Source organism: Dendrobates tinctorius, unplaced genomic scaffold (assembly GCF_039654945.1).
Source record: "Dendrobates tinctorius isolate UK_male_01 unplaced genomic scaffold, ASM3965494v1 ptg000202l, whole genome shotgun sequence".
NCBI classification, from domain to species: Eukaryota; Metazoa; Chordata; class Amphibia; order Anura; family Dendrobatidae; genus Dendrobates; species Dendrobates tinctorius.
Window position 1 is genome coordinate 2453622 of NW_027361869.1, and position 26359 is coordinate 2479980.

Genomic DNA, 26359 nt, shown 5'->3' on the forward strand with positions numbered 1-26359 from the left:
GACGCGCAGCCGGCCGCCATTTTGTGCTGCGGTGAGGTATTTAGAGCAGTGAGCGGCGCTTTAGCTCTTCCAGTGTGAGAGCCGCAGCGTCTGTGGTGACAGCCCCGCTCCCCTCCTTCCTTCCTCCCGTAGCTTCCGTGTCTCCAGCACGTCCCTTTTCCCCCCTCGTTTTCTCTGTTTTCTCCCCTTTGTTTTTGGCTTGTCACGGTCTGAGGAGACGTCTCGTGCCCGCCGCAGCCATGTCTTCAAGCGACTCCGGCTCAGCTCCTGAATACTCCGCCTTCTTCGCGGTGATGGGCGCCTCGTCTGCCATGGTGTTCAGCGGTGAGATGTTTGTGTAACGTTGTCAGTAATGGCGGCCGGCTACTCTGGGACGGTTGGGCCGGATCCCCCGCTATAACGCTGTATTACCGGGGGGTTCGCTCCTTATCCCACTATCATGTGACCGGCTCCATCCTGCCATCTTTTCCATCCTCCTTCCTCGGTCACACTTCGGTTATTTCCGGCCTTTCAGCTGAACCGACTCGGGTGGGTCGCATCCCCCCACCTCTTTCTCATTCATCTGATCGGATTTAGGGGGCGATCATTGATCTCTAGTATTGGGGAGGGGGTGAGGGGTGGCAGTGACGTCACTCGGGTGATTCCAGCAGCTGCTGAGGTCACATGACTGCAGAGGGAAGAATGGCTGGATGGGGAGGGGTCGGTCAATGCTGGTCACCAGAACTGGGGGAGATCGCAATGGATTCGGTTTTCTTCCTTAAGCAAATCTTAAATATGTATTTTTTTCTGATGTCCTCTTCATAGGGCAATAATGCGAATATACTAATTAATTATGCAGAGGTCTGCCTCCTGTCTGGGGATACAAGGTGTCTATTTACTGGTCAGATTGACTCCTGGGCAAGAATATGGCTGCTTCCCTATGTATAGCTATGTATAATACACCTATTGCAGCTGGGTCTCGCTAAAAAAAAAAAGCCAGATGGAATATGGAGACTTGATGAGTATATTCTTCAATGTAACTTTGGGGCTAAAAATCACCCTTATTGGGTTTTGTTACAAATGTTGCACGGTTCACCTTCTGTAGCCTTTGGGCTGCTCAGCTGCAGAATGGGTTAACTGATTCTGGTAGTGAAGTGAGCTTTTATTTTATTATTGTGGCCCTTTTTTGTCTTCCTGAGCTGATTTGACCACATCAAAGTCTAATAGGCTGAGACACAAAAGCCTGTCAGTGCTAATGTTTTTAGCCTTATTTATATTTTAGTGAGACATAGTCCCCACAGATGAGCGCTTTAAGTTTTGCCTAGATTAGTGTTTGGTGTTTGCAGATTGTACGGCCCATGGACCAGTGCAGGCCGAATGAGTTTACACAAACCAGTGGCCCACATGTAAAAAACACCTGATGGTTTTCAGATTAGACTCCTGCTAAACTTAATGGTCTTCACAAAATATTTACTTATTATGGCTCTGCAGTTAATAACAAACTGTATTTGGCTATTTGATTTCAAAACTGTTGTAGGAACAGATGAGAATGTTCAACTTTTCAGGAAGGAAGACTGACCTCGGCCTGAGTGAGAGGTTTTGTGGAGAAAAGTATGCAGCCCGGATCTCCTCCAGAAGGCAGGTTCTCATTAGCCAAACACATACCCATCTGTAGATGCTGTCTTGGGCTTCTTGCACTTCAGTGATACAGTATAGTATCGCTGGGTGAGACCTTCATAATGACCAACCAGACTGCTGACTGTTTTGGATAGTTGGTGTTCCATTTGGAGAGGAGCTATATTTCCATACTGCCTATCGGTACCCTGCTCTGCATTTTGGTTACACTTCTGTGAAGCGCGGATTAGAATACCTGGCCTGACTGATGTGACTCCTGTCCTGAACAAACGGTCTCATAGGCAAATATAAGGCAACAAACGGTGGCTGGGAGACTCTGTTGCCACATATGGGCTTTCTGATTGAAGCCGCATCTGTGCTTCAGAGATGTAACCGGCCTTAGGCAGATGCCAATCTCTAGACTTCATTCTTGGGGATTATTTTGCCCTTTATATAGACCTGGGCCCTCTCTGATTTTTGAGGGTCAAAGTCTCTAAGGCTGTGTGCACACGCTGCGGATTATGTGCGGATTCATCCGCGCGGATTTTGTAAAATCCGCAGGTGAAACCGCAGGTCAAAAGACCTGCGGTTTTACCTGCGGATTGCTCTGCGGTTTTGCCCTGCGGTTTTTCATCTCAATGAAGGAGATGGCAAACCGCAGGAGAATCCGCAGAAAGAATTGACATGTCAATTCTTTCTGCAGATTGAAAACCGCAGATAATCCGCGCGGAAAATTCCGCACCGTCTGCACTGCGGTTTTTGATTCCCATAGGGAATCATGGTACTGTACACCGGAGCAAAAACTGCTGCGGGTCCGCAGCGGCCAAAACCGCTGCGGAACCGCAGCAAAATCCGCAGCGTGTGCACACAGCCTAAAATGTTTGGCTTGTTAACTGGAGAGCTCTTTTGCATGGTAATTTTCCCTTGTTAACAACCTGTACTGAGCTCTATCACAAAGCAGTATTTTCAGAAGAGTGCATATAAACCAAACCAACGACCCATCTGAAGGTAGCAGTCTTGGGGGTTCTACGTCTCTTGGACATCTTGGCTGTTAACAGTACCCTACTCTGTACCAATGAAGGGGGTAAAAACAATTTTTGTTCAAAAGCTTTTTCATGTGTATCCTCCTGGAGAGCAGCTAATCTGCATGCTCTGCATACGTAAAGGGACTTATCCCTTAACTACATGAGTTGCCGTTTCTAGTAAAAGTTTTTGGGCAAACTACGCGACAAAAGGTGTCACATGACTTCTAACCCAGCTTTCCCAGACTGTCAGGAGTCATGCTTTGATGCATATCTATTTACATGTTGAGGGCGCGAATATACCTATGGGAGCTGCTGTAGTGGCCATCTTGGATGAAGTCTAGCGTTCTCAGATGTATTTGATGAATGACAGGAAAGGGCGACTGAAGGTCCAGTGTTTTCTGGTGGTCATGTTTGACTTGTATTGATATACATAAGGCTATAGTAGCAGAATGACTCTTGCTGCCTGGGTGGTGCAATGTTTCTATGGCTGCTGATGTGGAGAAAAGGGCTGGGCTGTGGTCACCATGACCTGAGCTGCTGATGTATTGTGAGGCCTGGTGTGACATGTTATCACCAAGGTATGTATGAGGATCTGTGCTGTTCCTAGAACTGCTGACCTTTGCACTGTCATATAGCTGTTACTGGCACATCAAGGGCAAGGGTTTCATCTTGTTTACTGGTCCTCTCAAATGTAAAATGGTGACTCTTCCTTTAGACCTAAAAGCATGTGGGATGTTGGCCCTTGTGTACATTCCTGCGGCTGTATCAGCATGTGACCTTCATGAGGGTTGTTGCATTATCAGCAGTGTCTTCTCAGGTTCTTCCTCCTGTTTTTGTGGAAGATTGTCTATCCATTTCTGGCCTGGTCCTTGCTGTGCCTTATAATCTGCCGTAGAATCTGCTGCTGCTAGTTATCGGGAAGGTATGAAAACCTAGGTTCTCCGTGCTGACAGATGGTGTGATCACATCCCTTCTTCCCCCGGATACTGCTCACATTAACACTTTGCAAATTGATGTGGATGATGAGGTTCCTCACAAAGCATGTGCCTGCAACATCCATCACCTGAGCGTTTCTTAACCAATCTGTAGACACTGAATTTCAACACATTTGATGCAACTATGTACTTTTGTTGGCTAAAATGGGAAATGAAACCTGTGTAAGCTACTCTGTGGGATTTAGTATGGCACTGCATAAATGACAAGTGTCTGATGTCAGTGCAACATAAGGGCAGAATGATGTGTAGTTGCAAGGTAGATTCCTACTAAATACCATCGAGCTGCAGATCTTGTATGCATTCTAATAAGTGGGCTCCTTTAGGGTAAGCAGGGTGCTGGTAATGCATGTTTGCCCCAAACAGAAGTGAGAAGGGGCATCCTGTCTGAAAGAGTAATGTTTGTTCATACAAGCTGCTTTTTATCTCTTTATTCATGGTTGCCCCTAGAGATCTTGTGCTATACAGAGGCCATCCTCCATGCAGTGCTGTCAGATGGCACCTGATGTGCCTTTGCTTCTCGGTACACAGGGTTTACTGGCCCAGATATCAGGTCATTGATGGAAAAACTGCCCGACAACCAATCAAATTGTGGCTTTTCCAGTGTAAAACAGCATGGCCTCTGCTGAGGGGAGAGGAAAGGGCCCTTTGACATGTCATCGATCTGTACTTATTTCAGGCAACATGTTGAACAGGGCTTGGTTAAGAACACTTGTTCTGTATTTTAGGTTTTTTATTAGGGTTTTTAATGTACAGTAGTTTTGCAAAAAGGCTTGAGAGCATGTCTTGTAGAATTTAGTGGTTGTGGCCTGAATGCCAATGATTGTGTTCTTTTGTTTTTTTGTTTTTTTTTGCAAACCATACCTGACAGTTTATTTGAACATGGCCTTTTTGGTGACCAGTAAATTTTATTTTTATTTGTGTCATACCCATTTAAAGGGAATCTGTCACCCTTTTTTGAGATCATATAATATCATTCAATTGTCACATAAGGATTCTCTTAGTACTTTTGCTTCCCCCTGACCCTGCACCTTTCCTGCATAAATACCGTTTTTATATCAGTTCAGATTTATGTAAACTGCCACGGTCTGTCTGATGGGCGGGGCTTATTCAACTGCTCCCCCCCCCCCCCCTGTCTTGCTCTACACAAGAAGAAATGCATAGAGGAAGACAGGGAGGGGGAACAGGTGATTAAGCCCCGCCCATCTGATCGTACAGCAGCAGTTTACATACATCTGAACCGATATAAACAAGGTATTTATGCAGGAAAGGTGTGGGGTCAGGGGGAAGCAAAAGTACTAAGAGAACCCTTATGTGACACACAATTGAATGATATCATTATATGATATCTCAAAAAAGGGTGACAGATTCCCTTTAATAGACTCTCACAGGCCTTAATGTAAAGGTGTTAAAACTTGTTCAATTGTTCCAGTATACCAACAATGGAAAACCCAATGGTAATAGAGATGTCTGGTCTAAGTGTAAACTGAGATTTCTTCAATTTGGGTGGGAAAAAAGTTGCTGGGGAAATGATTAACACAACCTTTCCCGTTCTATAGACCAAGATGGCAAGGTAATCTGAAAACTGCTGCATGTGCTAAAGGGACTGTCCCCTTTTCATGTGTGGCTTGTTTAAAAAAAAAAAAAAAAAAAAAGCAAATAAACCAAAACTCTTTACTTGCCCTCCCCAGGTCCGCTGCCAAGTCTCTACTGCAGCTTCTGGTTTCTTCTATTGGCTGCAGAGCACTGCTGATTATAACTGAGCTCAATGTCTTTTCCAATGTAGATGGAACACCTTGCTCAAAGATGCCACTTTCACTGCTCTGATGTAATGCCAATAGTGGACACAGGGGGCAGCAGTTGAGACTTGGTGCTGGACTTGGGAATGGTGAGAAATAATGGTTTTAGGCTAAGTGCACACGTACCGGAACTCTCGCGGAAATTACCGCGAGAATTCCGGAATTCCAGTCCGTGGGAAAATCGCATTTTAAATTCCCACAATTTTCCCGCGGAAAAACTAGCATTTTGCAAGCGTATTTTAGCGTTTTGCAAGCGATCTGGAGCATCGCTTGGAAAACTGACAGGTTGGTCACACTCGTCAAACATAGTGTTTGACGAGTGTGACCAACTTTTTACTACTGAGGCCGCCTATGCAGCATCAGTAGTAATAGTGTAATAAATAAATTAAAAAATAGTGTTCTTACCTTTCGAAGTCCTGCGCATCCGTTCCCAGTAATCCTTTGCGAAAATGCCCGCGATGACGTCATGTCTCGCGGTGACGTCGCGCGAATGACCGCGAGACTTCGCGATCCCGCGAGAAGGGACGTCATCGCGAGCATTTTCGCAAAGGACTACTGGGAACAAGAGCGTGGAGAGAGGAGGGAATGCTGCGCAGGACGCCGGAGGGTGAGAATAACAATATTTTTTATTTTTAAATTCTATTTTTTACAGGGATATGGTACCCAAAGCCTGGAGGACAGTCTCCTCTCCTCCGGACCATGGGTACCATCCGCAATTGTTCTGCTTACTTTCCGCATGGTGTGCACAGCCACATGCGGGAAATAAGCGGAACAATGCATTCCTATGGGTGCGGGATCGCCGCGATTCTGCAAATTAATGAGCATGCTGCGGTTTTTACCGAGAAGCGATTCCGCCGCGGTAAAAACCGCAGCATTAGCACAGCATTTCAGAATCCCATAGGAATGCATGGGATGCTTATTTTTCGCGGCAAAATCGCGCTCTTAAAACCGCCGCGGAAACGCAAAAAAAACGCCACGTGTGAACTCGGCCTTAAACTGCTTGGGGACCAAGATCATCTTAAAGGAGAAACCAATTCAGTGATGTTCCCACAATTATTTTTTTCCCATTGTGCATTGGTGTGCAAAAAGCAGTGATTTACAGATGCTGCAAAGTGGATGTGATTTATATAAATCTTGTACCCACTGTGCTTCTTATGCTGCAGAACCTGGCCTGTGGTGTGAATTTTGAAATCTGAAATGTCATTTTTTTTTCTTGCTGTAAATGTTTTATTTGTGGATTTTAAAAAAAACACATCTCTGCTGCAGAAATTAGACTTGTGTATGGTAAACTGCAGTTTGATAAGGCCAAGTAACATAGTTTTGAAGGCTGAAGGAAGACCTTATGTCCATCCAGTTCAGCCTATTTTTAGTGCAGCTGTTCTGCATTGTTGATCCTGGGGAAGGCAAAAAAACCCAGAGTAGAAGACAATTTTCTCCATAGGGAAAAAATTCCTTCCCCTAAGCTGGGTCAACCATCTACCTATAATCTGTTATTTGTAACCTTCTATACTGTTACTCACAAGAAAAGCATCCATTCCTTAAGTTCATTCAGTGAGTTGGCCATCACCACATCCTCAGGAAGAGAATTCCAGAGCCTCACTGCTCTTACCGTGAAGAACCCTCTTCTATGCTGGTGCAGAAATTCTTTCCTCCAAACGAAGAGAATGGCCCCCTTGTTCTTGTCACAGTCCTTGGTACAAACAGTTCATTGGAGAGATTTGTATTGACCTCTGATATACTTGTACATATATATTAGGTCTCCCCTAAGTCTTCTCTTTTATAGAGTAAATAGACCTAATTTTGATAACCTTTCTGGGTATTGTAGTGAACCAACTCCATTTATCATTTTAGTAGCCCGCCTTTGAACCCTTTCAAGTTCAGTAATGTCTGTCTTGAGCACCGGCGTCCAAAATTGCATACAATACTCCAAGTGTGGTCTGACGAGTGATTTGTACAGAGGGAGAATTATGTTTTCATCTCGTGTCCCCAGACCTCTTCTAATGCATCCCATGACCCTATTTGCTTTGGTGGCAGCTGCCTGACACTGGGCACTCCAATTTAGCTTCTTATTGACTAAGATGCCTGTCTTTTTCCATGTCTGATTTTCCCAGCAGTTTCCCATTTAGAAAGTAATTGTAGCATCTGTTTCTCCTTCCCATGTGCATAACCTTACACTTATCTGTGTTAAACCTCATTTGCCATTTTTCAGCCCAATTCTCCAATTTACTCAAATCTGTCTGTAGTTGCAAACTGTCCTCCTTTGTGTTAACTACCTTACATTGTTTTGTATCATCTGCAAATACTGATATTTTACTGTGTAAGCCATCCACTAGATCATTAATAAATATATTAAATAGTAGGGGGCCCAATACAGAACCCTGTGGTACCCCACTAGTAACCCTGGCCCAATCTGAGTATGCCCCATTAATAACCACTCTTTGTTTTCTATTACTAAGCCAGCTACCTACCCATCTACACACATTTTCCCCTAGCACAAGCTTTCTCATCTTACTCACCAATCTTTTTATGTGGGACAGTGTCAAATGCTTTAGAGAAGTCGAGATAAGTGACATCCAATGATTCTCCTTGGTCCATTTGAGAGCTTACATCCTCATAGAAGCTGATCAGGTTAGTCTGACAGGAGCAATCCTTCATAAATCCATGTGGATATGGAGTTAAACATTAACATTGAGATATTCCATAATGGTATCCCTTAGAAACCCTTCAAAAATTTTACCCACAACAGATGTTAAGCTTACCGGCCTATAGTTTCCAGGTTCCCTTTTACACCCCTTTTTGAATATTGGTACCACATTTGCTTGCCGCCAATCAAAAGTAACAGACCGTTTCTATAGTCTTTATATATAAGGAATAGAGGCCTGTCTATCACATTACTTAACTCCCTTAATACCCGAGGGTGAATGCCATCAGGGCCTGGTGATTTGTCAATTTTAATCTTACTAAGGCGGTTCTGCACTTCCTGGGTTAGGCAGGTAATACTTAATGGGGAGTTTACATTATCACTCTGCATTTCCTCCCGGCAAATGGGAAGCTTCCAAGACAAAGCTGTTTTATTTGAAACCTGACATGCCAAAACACATGTAAATGTACTTAAGTTATTTGTGCTTTTTCATTGCATTTAATTTGGATAAATGATGCAAAATACTAGAGAAAATCTACAACACCAAATGTTAGCTGAACCCACCAACATCTACTGATTTGGATGTCTGTGTGGGAGCCCCTATAGTGGGAATTTAAGCAGGACAAGCATATTAGATAGCATTTGGACAAACAACGCTTTGGCATGCAGCTGTCGGCCATCTCTCCCATATGCAGTAGCCCTTGGCCTGGCATTGCTGTGCTTTTCATGAGAAAACCCTCATTGACAAATGTGACTGTCTATTTCCTGGAGAACGTGGCAGTTATCAGCCATGTTGAATTGATATACTCCCCTGACAGTCAGTTTGACTGCTCCAATGTCACTCACTATATGGGGTTTGTGTGACACTAGTCTAATGTGTATGGGGGACTTTAGCCTAAATGATGTGTTGTCATATGCCATCTTTAGGGAGAAACTTGAAGGGAAAATCCACTATTTCTAGCAGGGCTGTGGAGTCGGTAAGCCAAACCTGCGACTCCGACTCCTCAATTTCTCTTACACCGACTCCCACATATATTATATTTAAGTGAAAAATTTATTGTAGTACAATGTGAACATCAGACATTTAATAATTTCTATGATCCAATAATCAAGATATTTAGAACATAATATCTATTTATTGGAATACAACTTTAGAACACAAACTGTAATAAATTGTAAATATGTAATACACTGTATAATGATTACATACATACGGTACAGACCAAAGTTTGGACACTCCTTCTCATTCAAAGAGTTTTCTTTATTTTCATGACTATGAAAGTTGTAGATTCACTCTGAAGGCATCAAAATGATGAATTAACACTTGGAATTATATAATTAACAAAAAAGCGTGAAACAACTGAAAATGTCTTATATTCTAGGTTCTTCAAAGTAGCCACCTCTTTTGCTTTGATTACTGCTTTGCACACTCTTGGCATTCTCTTGATGAGCTTCAAGAGGTAGTCACTGGAAATGGTCTTCCAACAGTCTTGAAGGAGTTCCCAGAGATGCTTAGCACTTGTTGGCCCTTTTGCCTTCACTCTGCGGTCCAGCTCACCCCCAAACCGTCTCGATTGGGTTCAGGTCGTGTCTGTGGAGGCCAGATAATGTGGCGTAGCACCCAATCACTCTCCTTCTTGGTCAAATAGCCCTTACACAGCCTGAAGGTGTTTGAGGTTATTGTCCTGTTGAAAAATAAATGATGGTCCAACTAAACACAAACCGGATGGAATAGCATGCCGCTGCAAGATGCTGTGGTAGCCATGCTGGTTCAGTATGCCTTCAATTTTGAATAAATCCCCAACAGTCACCAGCAAAGCACCCCCACACCATCTCACCTCCTCCATGCTTCACGGTGGGAACCAGGCATGTAGAGTCCATCCGTTCACCTTGTCTGCGTTGCACAAAGACGTGGTTGGAACCAAAGATCTCAAATTTGGACTCCTCAGACCAAAGCAGATTTGTTTGGGCTAAAGAACACAAGGAATGGACATTAGGCTGTGTGCACACGCTGCGGAAAAGGTGCGGATTCATCCGCACGGATTTTGTAAAATCCGCAGGTGAAACCGCAGGTCAAAATACCTGCGGTTTCACCTGCGGATTGCTCTGCGGTTTTGCCCTGCGGTTTTTCATCTCCGCAATGGAGGAGATGGCAAACCGCAGGAGAATCCGCAGAAAGAATTGACATGTCAATTCTTTCTGCGGATTGAAAACCGCAGATAATCCGCGTGGAAAATTCCGCACCGTCTGCACTGCGGTTTTTGATTCCCATAGGGAATCATGGTACTGTACACCGCAGCAGAAACTGCTGCGGGTCCGCAGCGGCCAAAACCGCTGCAGAACCGCAGCAAAATCCGCAGCGTGTGCACACAGCCTTAGACCAGTGGAAGTCTCTTCTGCTTGTTGCCTGTCCTTAGCAGTGGTTTCCTAGCAGCTATTTTACCATGAAGGCCTGCTGCACAAAGTCTCCTCTTAACAGTTGTTGTAGAGATGTGTCTGCTGCTAGATTTCTGTGTGGCATTGACCTGGTCTCTAATCTGAGCTGCTGTTAACCTGCGATTTCTGAGGCTGGTGACTCGGATGAACTTATCCTCCGCAGCAGAGGTGACTCTAGGACTATCACATGTGTATCCACCAGACTTCTGCACAACACAACTGATGGACCCAACCTCATTTAAGGCAAGAAATCCCATTTATTAAACCTGACAGGGCACACCTGTGAAGTGAAAAACATTTCCGGTGACTACCTCTTGAAGCTCTTCAAGAGAATGCAAAGAGTGTGCAAAGCAGAAATCAAAGCAAAAGGTGGCTACTTTGAAGAACCTAGAATATAAGACATGCAGTATTTTCAGTTTCACACTTTTTTGTTAATTATATAATTCCACATGTGTTAATTCATAATTTTGATGCCTTCAGAGTAAATCTACTATTTTCATAGTCGTGAAAGTAAAGGAAACGCTTTGAGAAGGTGTGTCCAAACTTTTGGTCTGTACTGTGTATGTATATCCTCAGGCTACATTAACACTATGGGCGTAGCCAGGATCAAACCTGGGGGGGGGGGAGCAGAACCTCACTGTTGTGCAGAATTTCATACTTCACACCTTGGCTGCTGCAGAACCTCATACTGCACACCCTTACACTTGAAAATAAAGCCTGCACCTTAAGAAGATGTGGTGGTGAATGCAGTCTATTTATTCCAACTATCAATTGATGTTCATGTTACTGAAGACGAGCAATGCCTGTCATGAATGTCCTTTTGGGCAGCTATGAGGTGTACCTGACTGGTGCTAAAAAAAAAGTTAGTCTGTGTGCTCTCCGACTTTCATTCTTTTTGGTACAGATATGATTTGGATAGACAGATATGGATAAATGGATAGAGAGAGCAGATTTCTAATCTGCTTTTGCTATTGAAAACATTAGCTATGAGCTCAAAAACCTTTCAGGTGATGCCGTTTTTTTAAAAAGCTGATCTGCTTTTGCAACTGAAACGTATACTCAAAAAACGCAGGAAAACCGCTGTGTGAATGTATCCTTAGATCAGGAATAGAACAGTCATTTATAGGACATTTCATAACTTTCCCACATTCCTATGAAAAAATATTCAGCACATTCTGCATTGAACTACTGTACCCAATTTATTACAGTATATATTTTAGGAGTCAGTCCATTTTATACCGACTCTGACTCCACGATTCTGACTCCACAACCCTGATTTCTAGTCTGTGTTGCTAATTAGTGTTGTCCTATTGTGAGAGGTAGATAATGTTTGATAAAATAACACTTGAGGTGTTTGAGTAGCAGCAGTTCAGGCTAAAGGCCCCTTTATGTTTAGCGATGCACCAGCGATATGACCCGGTCATGATCGCTGGTGCATTGCTAAATGATCGCTAGTGAGCTTCCACACAGGAAGATCTCACAGCAATGCAGCAGCAATACAGCAGACGATACTTACCTTTCAGACGTGGCGATCAGCGATGGACAGTGGGGGAGCTGGTCAGAGGTAAGTATCACACATAGCGATATCGCTGCTGCGTCACCAAATCTGTGATGCTTTAGTGATATTGTTAGCGATATCGCTATGTGTAAAACCCCCTTTAATTCTGTTTAGGTTTTGTAGCTGTTTATCTTGATGACTATCTCTCAGTATTTGCAAAGATGGTCTGTAAATTGTACTATAACCTTGCAGTCATACACACAGCAGTGAAAACTGGAGCTTCCTGCAAAAGCTGACATTTTTTTTTTCCCTGAAACTGCTGAAACATTGACTGATGAATATACAAAATATGGATCTTGCTGCAAACAGGAACTCTGCCTTGGAGTTTGACCTTTGACCAAACTTCTGATGTGACCTCATAACAGATTTAAGTTTTCCTTTTCAGTAGATTTAATGTGCTCTGGTATATCTGGGTGTTTAAAGGAGTTTTATTGTTTTGATAAACCTAAACAGGTAGTTTTTCTAAAACAAAAAACTTGAATTTATGCACCTTCCACCGGTCCAGTGAGTTTCTGTTGCAGCCCCTGGTCTGTAAGTGTCAGCAGTACTGACATCATGTTGAGGGTGCTGCAGCCAATATGAACTTGCTCCAAAGGAAGCTTGGTGGTGGACCTAAGTAAGGGTAAAGTGGGGTTTTTAACTTATATTTTTTACCTTTTTGGGAGAGTTGCTCAGTGTTGTAAATTTAATAAAGCTGCAGTGATCTTCTCTCCTGTTTCAATGTCTAACCCAACTTTATATTATATCTAATGTACAGGGTGTTTTTTTTTGCTGAGTCAGTGAGGCAGCATGTACTGTTGCTATCCTGCCAGTGATAAGGCCCTGTTAGGCTACTTTCACACATCAGGTTTTCGGCGTCAGGCGCGATCCGGCAAATGTTTAGTAAAACCGGATGTGACGGATCCTGTTTTCTGCCGGATCCGTCCTTTTCTTGACAGACAAAACCGGATCCGTCTCATCCGGTTCATCCGTTTTTCTATCCGTTTTTCGACGGATTACGCCGGATCCGGTTTTTAAAATTGACCCTTGTGGCCTTCCGAACAGGATTGGCTACTGGAAAACTAGATATAGCATGTTCCTACAGCCCTTCTTTGACAGGTTGTAGAGAAGAAAGTGCAGGTTGGAGAGAAGAGCAAGTTACTGGCAAAGATGGATGTTGTCATTGGAAATATTACCACTAGAAGTTCTGTGACGGTTTCAGGGACAATTTTCCACTATACTTTGTCACCTCAAGGCAGAGTACACTGGGATGACAGAGTGTGAGAGATTTTTGCCCTAAACTTGTGTACCTTCTGGACCAACAGTATATACCTTTGCCAACCAAAGTTGGCTATCTTGTCATGGTCTTACTATTTTTACCTTTAGGCCACAGGTGTGTACCTGGTTGTGTTTTATGCAAAGTATTTCACCTTTTAACAAAAGTTGTGTACATTGGTAGGAAATCACCAACAATAAACACAACTTTTTAAGTGAAATACTTTGCTTCAAACACAACCAGGAACACAACTGTGGCAAAAAGCTAAAATTTACCCACAGTTATACCTGGTTTTGAATACCTTTTTACCTTTGAAATACCCTGTATTTAACCTTTTTTTAAAACATAGTTCGCCGCAGAAAGAAATGACAGACAACCATTGTGAAACGATAATTTAACTTTTATTTAAATTTTTTTTTTTTTGTAGAATGTTTTTAAAGTGCAAAAAAACTTTTTTAGAAAGGTTTTAAACCCAATGGGCATCTTTATTACAAAAAACACACATTACAATTCTGTGTACTGTGGGGTGGAAATACTTCTGGAGGGGCTGTGGGACACTTCGACACTGGGTGTGTGGAGAGAGGACTGGGATCTTGGTGGGGAAGGAACAGTTAGAGGTGAAGGTGTGGAAAAAAACTACAGAATGGGTGGACATGTGGGAAGCAGAAGAGGTGGTGGGTGGTGGAGTGGAGTGGAGGGTTGGGCAGGGATTGTAGGAGCAGATGATGTTGATGGAAAGTGGTACGGGGGAAGGAGTTTGGTACGGGGGAAGGAGTTTGGTACGGGGGAAGGAGTGCAGATGTAATAGGAGGGGGAGGGAGGATGGAAAGTGGCGGGAGGGGGTGCAGATGTAATAGGAGGGGGAGGGAGGATGGAAAGTGGCGGGAGGGGGTGCAGATGTAATAGGAGGGGGAGGGAGGATGGAAAGTGGCGGGAGGGGGTGCAGATGTAATAGGAGGGGGAGGGAGGATGGAAAGTGGCGGGAGGGGGTGCAGTGGTGGGAGGTGGAGGTTGGGAGGTAACCTGCTGTAGAGCACCGTGGCACGAATGCATTACATGCATCTGCTGGGCAGGAGAGAGCGTTTCCATGCGCTCCACAACAGACCTGAAAAAGGTGTGGTTTGGCGAAGATCTTGCTTCTGAATGCATGGTTTGCAGAAGTGTCTTCACCTCCAGAATGCTGGAGTTGATCTGCTGAAAGCCTGCGGAGATTTGCTCTGACAAGACTGAGACAGTTCTGGAAAGATGCATTCAGATGCAATAACTCTTGCGCATAACTCTTTTCCTGACCCCTCTGCCGCTGTCGCCCAGTACCCGCAGGTGTACTAGAGGCGGCAGGGGCAGAAGGGTGGGGTAAAGGGAAAGCGATCTCCTCACCAGCAGCTTCATGTAATGTAGGCGGCCACGATGCTCCTGTGCTGGTGGATGGGACAGATGGGTCGAATGTGTGGGAAGGCAGGGAAGGTGCAGATGTACCGGGGCGGTCGAAGTGTCCCTCGGTGCCGGTCTCCTCAGGGATCGCCTCAGAAGGGTCCAATCGTGCAGGCTCCCGAGTGCTGCTCACCGTGCTGTGGAATAAAGAGAAAAAAAAACAATTAAAATACTGACATGGTATGGCCCTGGCTGAAAAAAAAAAAGTTACATCTAACATTTTTTTCACATGTGGTGTGTAATATTTACCTTCTGGTGAGCATTGTTTCCCGGAGGAACGACAGGGCTTCTGCGTACTTGTACTTGCTCCTGCGTCCTCCAGATCCACTCGGGGCCCGCATCTCTTTATTGAACTCCTTCTTGAAACTATCCCTCACAGACCGCCACCGATTCACAATTCTGTTCCCTGAAACGAGAAAGGAGTGGTTAGTATACAACATCAGTGTTTCACAAACTCCAGTCCTCATGGTCCCCAGGGGTCATGTTTTCAGGATTTCAATAGTAAATAGAAATCCTGAACACATGATCCGTGGGGACCACGAGGACTGGAGTTCGGGAAACACTGGTTTACATCAAGCAACCGTTACTGTATATACTTACGCTCTTTAATCTGGTCCCGAGCTTCGAGGTCCTCCCAGCGGCCCACAAGGAGAGAACAGATTTCCTCCCAGAGTCGTCGGGTAATGATCAGGTCAGCGTGGCGGCGGTCAGCCATATTCCAGAGCGGCTCCCTTTCTCTGACGAGATCGATGAGGTGGTCCACATCAATCCCTCCATCCTCACCGTCAGAGTCGGGAGCACGCTGTGAAGGCTGTTAAAGAAAAAGACAAAAATAACATAATTAGCCTCCACAAAAGAAATGAAATAAAAAGTGCAAAAAAACAAAGCAAAAATATTTATACTTACACGCTGGTGACCGCCGCGTTGCTGTCGCCGACGACCCTGGGAGGCACTGCGAGGACCTCTTGGCCGAGCACCAGATTGGGAAGACTAGAGAAGAAAACAAAAAATGTTATGAGTTTGGATGTAGGCATTTGTTTGCTGTGTGTGGTCTGCAGAACATTGTTTTCTGTGTTGTGTGTAGTGTGATGTTGTGTTTCTGCGTTTGATGCAAAAAACTTACGAATTGTGAGCCCACTCCAAGCGTCTGTCCACCCCTTCCTTCTTCTTCTGGGAGCTCCTCTTCATCTTGTGATTCCTGTTTTGAAATAAAAGGCAATGAATAGACATATATTACAGAGATGATGGATTTTGGAAATAAAAACTTACCGTCAAACGCTGACGATGCGAGGGAGGGCTCCCAGAAGAAGATGTGCTGTCCTGTTGATGGCCAGACTCCATGGCTGTGGGTATTGCTGCTGCCAGTGATGCCATTTCTGCTGCTGCTGCTGCATCTCTTTGGCGGCTGTTGAATAAAGAGAAACAAAGGGCCAATGAATATCTTGATATTCCATGGCCCTAGTTTGGAGGAATGGGGGATTTGATAATTACCGTCTCTCATCTGCTTCTGGACTCCCCTCCCGTTCAGCATGCTGCTCCATTTGGGGTGGTGCTGATGGTGCTGCTGCTGCATCTCTTTGGCGGCTGTTGAATAAAGAGAAACAAAGGGCCAATGAATATCTTGATATTCCATGGCCCTAGTTTGGAGGAATGGGGGATTTGATAATTACCGTCTCATCTGCTGCTGGCCTCCCCTCCTCAGCATGTTCTATTTGCTGCTCCATTTGGGGTGGTGGTGGTGCTGATGGTGCTGCAGTGGTCTCCTGCCTTCTCCTGCTTCGCTTGGTTGCTTTCTTGGGTGGCATTTTGGGTGTGGCTGTGGGTCCCACTGTCTTGCTTTTATATATGTCTTGTGGGCAGAGCTACTGAGCATGCTCAGACCAAAAAACCGGATCCTGCCGCCGGATCCGGCGCATTGCGGCGCTCATAGGCTTTCATTGTGTGAAAAAGCCGGACGCGCCGGATCCGGCGTGTCCGGCTTTTTCGCCGGAGACAAAAAACGTTACAGTAGACGTTTTTCCAGACGCCGGATCGCGACACATTGCCGGATCCGGCGAAAACCGGATGAAACGCATGGCCATCCGGTGCAAATGCAAGTCAATGGGGCTGAAACCGGATCCGGCATTGCATTTCGCCGGATCCGGTTTCTGTCAAAAGCGCCGGATCGCGCCTGACGGCGAAAACCTGATGTGTGAAAGAGGCCTTACACATAAGATGTCCCAGCGATACCCTGGAAACCAGTGTGCACGCTGGTTTCCAGGGTAAACAGTGGGTATCCAAGAGCTGCACGGCTCTTAGAAACCTGCTGTTTACCTTGGATACCAGCGTGCAGCGTCACTGATCATTGGTCTCCAACTGCCACACGCAGCGATGTGTGCTGGCCAGCGGGAGACCAATGATCAAAAAATGGCCTTGGGGGGGGGGGTGGCGGTCACTGGGAGTCTTCAAACAGAGGCTGGACAGACATCTGACTGGGATGATTTAGGGAATCCTGCTTTGAGCAGGGGGTTGGACCAGATGGCCCAGGAGGTCCCTTCCAACTCTACAATTCTATGATTCTATGATGTCTCTGAGATCGCTGTGACATCACAAAATCAGCAATCTCGCTGTGTGACAGGGTCTTTAGTTAAAATAACACTTTCAGAGGATTAAGGGGAACCAGTCATTAAATTGATTGCAGCCAAGTTGACTTTACTTTAAAATCCTGCAGCACTTTAAAATCCTGCAGCATTTCGGAGTAAAGGTACTTTGAAAAGCCAGCCATGGACTACAGGGGGAGACCTGACTAGGCCAATACAGTTGGTGGGTTTCTCCCTATGACCACATGGATGAGCTGTCAACTGGAGAGGGGAGCAGCAGATGAAACCCCATATCACTTCAGAGTAAAAATTAGCTGCTACAATTGTGCAGCCAAATGCACCCAGGACTTTAGTTAGTCCATATTATGCTTTCTGTATATTGCACAATGATATTCTGCAGCTCTTTACTGACAGTCACCAGTGGGGCACACTAAGCGATCTCGCTAGTGAGATCGCTGATTTTGTGACACATCAGCAAGATCCCTGTGACAGGAATCGGTGACCGGCCCCCCTGCCGGTTATCGCTGATCATGCTCAAGCGGCCTGGGCTGTTTTTCGATCGCTGGTCTCCCGCTGCCCAGCGCGCATCGCTGCGTGTGGCAGCAAGACAAGCAATCAGCGACGCTGGTTTCCAAACAGCGGGTATCCAGGAGTCGCGCGGCTCCTGGATACCTGACGTTTACATTAGAAACCAGCGTCGCTGGTCCTGATCGTTGGGCTGATCGCTGGTGAGCTGTCACATAGACAGCCCCAGCGATGTCCCAGCGATCCCACCAACAATCTGACATGATGGGATCGCTGGGACATTGTTAGGCTGATCGCTGGTGAGCTAACAATGTCCCAGCAATCCCATCATGTCAGATCCTTGGTGGGATCACTGGGACATCGTTGGGCTGATCGCTGGTTAGCTAACTATGTCCCAGCGATCCCATCATGTTTGATCGTTGGTGGGATTGCTGGGACATCGTTTAGGCTGGGTTCACACGTAGCAGAACTCTCTCGGAAATTACCGTGAGTTCTGGAATTCCATTCCGCGGGAAAATCGCATTTTAAATTCCTGCAGAAAAACTAGCATTTTGCAAGCATAATTAGCTTACAGAATTGCTAGCGTTTTCCAAGCGATCTGTAGCATCGCTTGGAGAACTGACAGGTTGGTCACACTCGTCAGTGTTTGACTAGTGCGACCAACTTTTTACTATTGAGGCTGCCTATGCGGCATCAATAGTAAAAGATAGAATGTTAATAATAAAATAAAAAATGTTATTCTCACCTTCCGACGTCCCGTGCAGCCTTCCCGCCTCTCTCCACGGTCCCAGTAATCCTTTGCGACAATTACCGCGATGACTTCTGTTCTCGCGGGATCGCGACATCTCGTGGTCTTTCGTGATGACGTCGCGCGAATGACTGCGAGACTTCGCGATCCTGCGAGAACTGACATCATCGCTCGCAAAGGCTTACTGGGACCAGGAGCATGGAGAGAGGTGGGAAGGCTGTGCAGGACGTCGGAAGGTGAGAATAGCAATATTTTTTTATTTTAAATTCTATTTTTTTATAGGGATATGGTACCCAAAGCCTGGAGGACAGTCTCCTCTCCTCCGGACAGTGGATACCATCCGCAAATGTTCTGCTTACTTTTCGCATGGTGTGCACAGCCACATGTGGAAAGTAAGCAGAACAATGCATTCCTATGGGTGCGGGATCGCCGCGATTCCACGAAATTAATGAGCATGCTGCGTTTTTTACTGCGAAGCAATTCCGCCTCGGTAAAAACCGCAGCATTAGCACAGCGTTGCAGAATCCCATAGGAATGCATGGGATGCTTATATTTCGCGGCAAAATCGCATGGTAAAAACGCCACGTGTGAGCCCAGCCTAAAGATAGTCACACTAAGCGATATTGCTAGCAATATCGCTATAACTTGTGACGTTATAGCGATATTGCTAGTGATATCGCTATGTCTGATACTTGCCTACGACCCACTCCCCCGCTGGTTATCACTGATCACGTGAGAACGTTCAGGACAGTTTCTCGTCAGCTTTCTGTGGAGAGACGAGCGAGCGTGGAGCCGGGCGGGAGTACGCAGGATTGCCTAGTGTGACAGGTAAGTAGCGACCCCTGTCCCCAGCGATGTCGCTGGTGAGATCTGCCTGTGTGGCAGCTCACTAGCGACCACGATGTACCAGCGATCCTGACTGCGTCATATCGCTGGTTGGGATCGCTGGTACATCGCTCAGTGTGACAGTACCTTTAATGTGACAGGGCCTTTAATCTAAATTCCCTCTCAGTAGGTCTTTAGCATATGCGAGGAAAACTAAAGAACCTGGAGGGAATGCACATACATACAGGGGGCACATGCAAACTCCTTTTAGATGTTGACCTTGGTGGGATTTGAACCAGTGACCCTAGCACTGCAAAGCCACTTAGTCACCCTAGACTTCAAGGACAGGCCTAATTTCTGAATTGTGATTTATAAAATAGAACAAAACGAAATAAACATGCTTTGAGTCCTTCCCAAGGTTGGGGGCAGAGGATACAGCTACTTGTTGATACTTAAAACAGGTTCTGCTGCTAGTCAATAAGTTTTGGGCTGAACAGGTTTCTTCTAGTATTCTTCTGCATCAAAATGAAGTCCATGACCTTGAATGTACCTTGAGCTAGCCACCTTATTCTAAAAGTCATGATAATGTGATCAGGCTTTTTTTAAACTACAGAATAAATGCCTAATCATTGGGGGCTTGACTCTTGCTGTATTACAGAAGAATGTGGTTATGGTGAAGAATTTCATCTACTTGCTATGCCTCCATATCTGTACCCGTGTTCCTTACAGAAATCATCCCTCAAATGTTGATGGAAAGTTTGACTTTGGTACAAAAATAAAATGTTTCTGCTTTTAGCATGGAATTGATGATGCCTGGTGTCGGGCAGTTTATTGTTGCTACAGTGCTTTTCCATTGGTGTTGGCATGCCCTTGGCACTTGCAGGATACTGTTCTGCCTTGTGGGTTTTGATGGCAAGAATAGCTCTGCATACACTTCAAATTAAAATGAACCGAATATCTGCCAGTGGGGCATGTTGGTTGCCACTCATGCAGATGGGGCACTGCATCACTTGGTAATACAATAGAGTTGCTAAAGTTTAATGTTCTACTTGGTACAATGAAATGGATTGTCTGGCACATGATCTGGTCAGTACTTGAAAGATCAAATGCTATTCTGCAGATCTGCAGTTTTCACATGACTCCTGAATTGTTGGAGTGTGATGGACTAGAACGACTTTCATTGTAGAAGCTCTGCCTCAGCCATTCTCATCCTGTTTGTTCTTCTTTATAATTATGGTATTGGGGAGGTTGCTCACTGTTAGCAGGTACATGTTTTTAATCTATTTCCAGAAGCTTTCTTGAGTTGTAATGGTGGTCTATCAATATTCAGTGGGGGGGGGGTCAAATCACAATACCCCCTAATCTGCTGCCTTTTCTATGTTTATGTTGCACCTTCTACCTGTGCAGTGTGGTTAGTAGCAGCTATGCTATGGGGATTCACTGCTGTTAATTATAATTGTGCCGAAGTGGGACAATTGATGCCCAGCATGGCTTTCGGCAGCCCTGCAGATCAGCTACAATGAGTGGGACACTATCTGATAGTGAAGGCCTCGCTGAAGGTAAATGTTTTCAGATCAGAAAATCCCACTAATCCAAAGTTAAGATATATATATACAGTGACGCTGTTTATTTTGTGCGTGAAATGTCTGTTGCCAAACTATGTTGACATGGGATCTTCTGGACTCCATGAAGTTGTGAGGAAAGGATGGAGCATTTGTGTTCTTCCAGGTGGATTGTTTGATCATAGCAGCAACATTGTCCTGTACAGACATGTACTGCAGACATAGGACCATATGGACGTAGAATAGTTGAACAACTTCTGCCACATGACTTATCTGGCACTCACTAAAGAGCATAGACTGGCTGAAATCCACATGTCTATATCTATCATTGGTTTTGGAGTGACACAGCTTGTTTCTATGCTACCATGAAATATTATAAAGCTGCTGGCTAAGACTATGGACTTTATAATATTGAAAGCTTAGAGGTGAAGCAAACCTTTCCACTTGGAAATGCTTCATTGCAGCTCATCCTGTACAAGGCGCTGAGAAAATTCTATGGTTTTGATATCCCACCCACACAAGGGCTCATATGGCAATGTCAGTTACTTAGTCTATGGCCCTACTGGACCACTGTCTTCAGACTGAACAGAGGCTTTCTGTTTGAATCAAACAAAAAAATTGTCTGCTTCTAGAGGAAACTTGACAGCTTGTGGATGGCTATGGCTGTAGGAGGGTACTATAGGAATGCTCTGTACAGGACCTGCACACATCTCTGCTACAGATTTACCACAAAATCATGTAAATGTGAGCAGTTCCTGTTTCTTTGAAATAGCAGCATACAGTTCTTGTAATGATGACACATAGATTTCATTACTGGTTTATAACTAGAACCTTCCTCCTTCTGGCCTCCAGATACGATATAGGCTGTATCCATTGGTCAAAATTAAAGCTGGTTCATGGCACACTTTAGAATCTTTGTTGATGTAATATAGTTAAGGTGGTTGCCCAGTGAAAACAAGTTACCCCTGATAGCTGGTGGTGGGGTCTGGCCACTGGGACCCACACCAATTGTCAGAGGGACAGTTTAATCCCAGTTACAAAAATAGAAAGGCAGGTTGGATTACCTACCACTGCTCTATTTTCTATAATGCTGCCAGCAAAAGCTGTGCTCAAAAGCCCCATAGCAAGCTGCTAGTAGAATGGACCTGCAGTGCACATGCTTGACTGCTACTCCAACAGGGATACAAGTTCCCTGTTCTGGTGATCAATGGAAGTCCCAGAATCTGAACCCCACCACCGATCAATAAGCTATTGCTTAGCAAACGAATAGGTGATAACTTGTTTACAAATCTTTTAATGTTGCATTTACATAAGTTGTCTTTCTGTGCACTGCATTAACTAGCTGGTGGTGATATTGTGTACAATACACTTATGGCCAAATCTTAGAAATTTGGTGCAATGCTGAAGGGGGAGATTTTGGTCTTGCCGTACAGTCATGTGACATAATTGTGGCCACACTGCTGTCATGTGCATCATTCTTTCAAGTTACTCTCGTTATTTCTGCCTTGCAGTTTAAGGTCATTGATAAGTTTTCATTGAGGTTATTGGCGCTGCACACATTCATGCATTTGACTTGGAGCTTGCGATAATTAGTGGGTACAGGAGATTTTCTAAATGTGAGCTTCCAGTAATAGGTGGTAAAGTAGCTGCATTGGCTTCAGTCTAGATGGGAAATGACAGGGTTATGGGTACACAAGTTATTGATGTCCTCCACTAAATGCCAATCTATCTTGGAGATGATGGCTGCTCAGTGTGTGGTTTTTTTTTTTTTTTGCATCACCACTCTGTACAGTTCAGAGAATTTATACTATAACTTTCAGGTCCAGCACTTATTGCAACCAATGAGTGGTGCCCACTTGGGATACTGGATAATCTGACTTGCCATAAATTATTTGCTTTTTGTCTAACTATAAATGCTATCCTGGCATGTTAGTGTTTTCTCTAATTTATTTTATTTTGTTCACAGCATTGGGAGCTGCCTATGGCACAGCGAAGAGCGGCACTGGGATTGCAGCAATGTCTGTCATGAGGCCTGAGTTGATCATGAAATCAATCATTCCTGTGGTCATGGCGGGTATCATTGCCATTTACGGACTGGTAGTTGCAGTGCTTATTGCAAATTCTCTAACATCAGCAATTACGCTATACAAGTAAGTTATGAGCCCTGAGGTCAGCCCTGCTCTGATCATAAGGTAATGGGTGTGTCCTAGATGCATGCCACAGCTTTATAAAATGGAAAGACATGATGTGGTGATGACCTGTCATGCCTGCTTATATTTCTGCATTAAAGGGAATCTGTCACCTCATTTTTGGCCTATAAGCTGCAGCCACTGCCATCAGGGGCTTATCTACAGCATTCTGTAATGCTGTAGATAAGCCCCCAATGTAACCTGAAAGATAAGAAAAACGTGTTAGATTACTCACTTGGGGCAGTGGTGCGGTGGGTGTCACGGTCCGGTTCAGTGCCTCCCATCTCCTAGCGATGACTTCCTCCTCCTTGCTTCTGCCATGGCTCCTGCACAGGCATACTTTACTCTGCCCTCAACAGGGCAGATAAAATGCTGTAGTGTGCAGGCACCAGACCTCTTCTGACCTTTCCTGGTGCCTGCGCACTGCAGTACTCTGCTCTGCCCCCAACAGGGCAGAGTAAGTATGCCTGCACAGGAGCTGCAGCAGAAGGAAGGAGGAGGATGTCATTGCTAGAAGATCGGAGGTGCCGGACCATGACACCCATCGGACCAGACCGGATCCCTGGGTGAGTATAATCTAACACTTTCTTTTCTTTCAGGTTACATCGGGGGCTTAACTACAGTGTTACAGAATGCTGTAGATAAGCCCCTGAAGGTGGTGGCTGCATCTCATAGGGGAAAAATGAGGTGATTCCCTTTAATTGACTTGTTTTGCTGATTAAATTTAAAAATCACTAACTTTTTTTTTTTTTTTTTTTTTAGGAGCTTCTTACAACTAGGTGCTGGCTTGAGTGTAGGACTGAGTGGCCTTGCTGCTGGGTTTGCTATTGGCATTGTTGGAGATGCAGGCGTGCGGGGTACAGCACAACAACCTCGGCTATTTGTAGGCATGATCCTGATCCTCATTTTTGCTGAAGTCTTGGGTCTGTACGGTCTCATCGTGGCCCTGATTCTGTCCACAAAATAAAAGAATTATTTTCCACCCCTGTTCCTTGATGTTCCAGAAAATCGCCACTTACAAATGGTTTTATCTCATGTGTACAGTCATCCTTCACCTGCCCCTGATTCAGTAGTTTCTCCTCCCTTCTCTACCCCGTAACTGCGCAATTGTAAGTTAGTGACTGTTGTGTGTAACCTTCTAGCTATATTCATCAAGAGGACTTCAGGGCAATATGGGGTCCTGATGCCAGTGTTGTGGGCAGGAAGCAGGCATCACTTCCACAATCCTCACCCAACAACCGCCCCTTCTGCGTGCAGTGTTTTTTTTTTTTGTTTTTTCTTGCCTCCCATATTGACTTTGGATGTTTCCTTACAGAAGTATAATGTATAAATGATCTAGACTGTAATTTCCCAACTTCACTCAATGTTTTATTTATAAATACAAGAATCTTCATTGTTCATACTTTAAGATGAGAGCCAGCTGTTTCTTTCCTCTTGTAACTTTTCCCAACCCCCTGTCCCTTTGCTGCATATATATTTAATCTTTAGCTGTATATCTGTGTTGGGGTTTCCTTGTAAGTGCTGAGAATTCCCTGGATGTAACTTGGTTCAAGATTGCTGTAATGTTCTGACATTGGAGTGAGGTCTAATATATATATTTTGTTCTAGTTTTTTGTTTTAATACAAGAAGAAAAAATGATTCCCGTCCGTGTTAACTGGTGACCAGAATAATATTTTAAAGCAAAACCTTGACGTATGGTACAGATGCACCTGCTGCTGGGCATCAGTGACACATTTCCAAATAAAACATCTCGATACACAAAATCTGTCATTTTATTCACTGCTCCCAGATAGAGGTTAAATGCATGAAAATAACAAACATTGATTTATAAAGCTAGCTGACAAAAGACTGTTACAATGCCATCTTATCATTGGTGGGGTTTTGACCAGAGAATTCTACCTGATCCTAAGACTCTGTGCACGCAGTAGATCTGCAGCATTTTTGGCCCTGCAGATCTGCAGCAGTTCCACAGACCTTGTACAGTACAATGTTAGCCAATGGGATTTCAAATCAACAGTGCACATGCTGCAGATTTTTCCATGTGGATTTGCTGCGGTTTCAAATCTGCAGCATGCCACTACTTTTGCAGAATCCTCAGCGGTTTTACACCTGCTCCATTGTCCAGGTGTCAAACCGCTGGCTAATTCACAAACTGCAGGATTTTGTCAAATCCATGCAGAAAAATCCACAGCACCCTAAGGGTGTGTGCACGTGTTGCAGATTCTGCTGCGGATCCGCAGTAACATTTAAGGTAATGCAAAATGAAAACTGCAGTGCCCATGGTGCAGAATTTTCCATGCAGATTTGCTGCTGCAGTTTTAGATCTGCAGCATGTCACTACTTTTGTGGATTCTGCAGCAGTTTGGCACCTGCTCCATGACAGGTTGTGAAACTGCAGGGGGCAAACCGCAGGCTAATCCGCAGAATATCCAGACCTGTGGATTTAGATAAATCCGTGCTGAAAATTCCACAGCAGAATCCACAACGTGTGCTCTTGCCCTAAGAGTAAAAGGGTTGGTGTCCTGTTTACAATGCATGATGTCGGCACCTGTCCTACTGTGGACTACATCACACTCAGGATCAGGGGTCAAAAGTTGTCATAAAGTAACATAACCTAGCAAAATTCCATAAAGTTGGGCAGGTTTCCCCTGGCTGCAGGTTCATTTTAAGACACAACAAAACAATAGTATTTAAGTCTAGAGCTTTGCCTGAGTTGATTACTCAATCTGCTCAGAGCTACTGAGCTACCCATCTCACATCAGTAGCACTGCAGGCAGTCAGTGAGCTCAGCAATGTCCCGACAGTTTTATCAGAGCATGCTCAGGTGCTAACAAAGTGTCTGTGTGCTATAATACTATGAGCTGCTGTGGCTGCATGTCTGTTCATCAGCTGCAGTTGCTTGTTGGGCAATCTTTGCATGTGTTGTGGCTGTTGAACAGTTGCAAGACATGCAGCTGCAGGGACTTGACCATAGTGTTTGAGCACACCAAAGATACTGTTGCACCCAAGCATGCTCAGCTAAAGGGAATCTTTAAAAAACCTTTTTTTTTTTTTTTTTATTTTCAAATATGAGCTGCTGGCACTGACAGCAGGAGCTTATCTACAGCATTACAGAATGCTGTAGATAAGCCCCTGATGTAACCTGAAAGATAAGAAAAGAGATTATACTAAATGGGGGGGGGGGTCCAGTCCAATGGTTG

The 26359-nt window shown here is 44.7% G+C and overlaps 1 protein-coding gene across 1 annotated transcript; it reads left to right on the forward strand.

Moving 5' to 3' along the window:
• On the forward strand, positions 1-24922 carry ATP6V0C (ATPase H+ transporting V0 subunit c). The gene is made up of 3 exons (XM_073553597.1): positions 1-324; positions 22936-23119; positions 23921-24922. Exons 1-3 carry the CDS (start codon positions 240-242, stop codon positions 24123-24125), a joined length of 474 nt encoding a protein of 157 aa, XP_073409698.1. The 5' UTR covers positions 1-239; the 3' UTR covers positions 24126-24922.
• The last annotated feature ends 1437 nt before the right edge of the window (positions 24923-26359 follow it).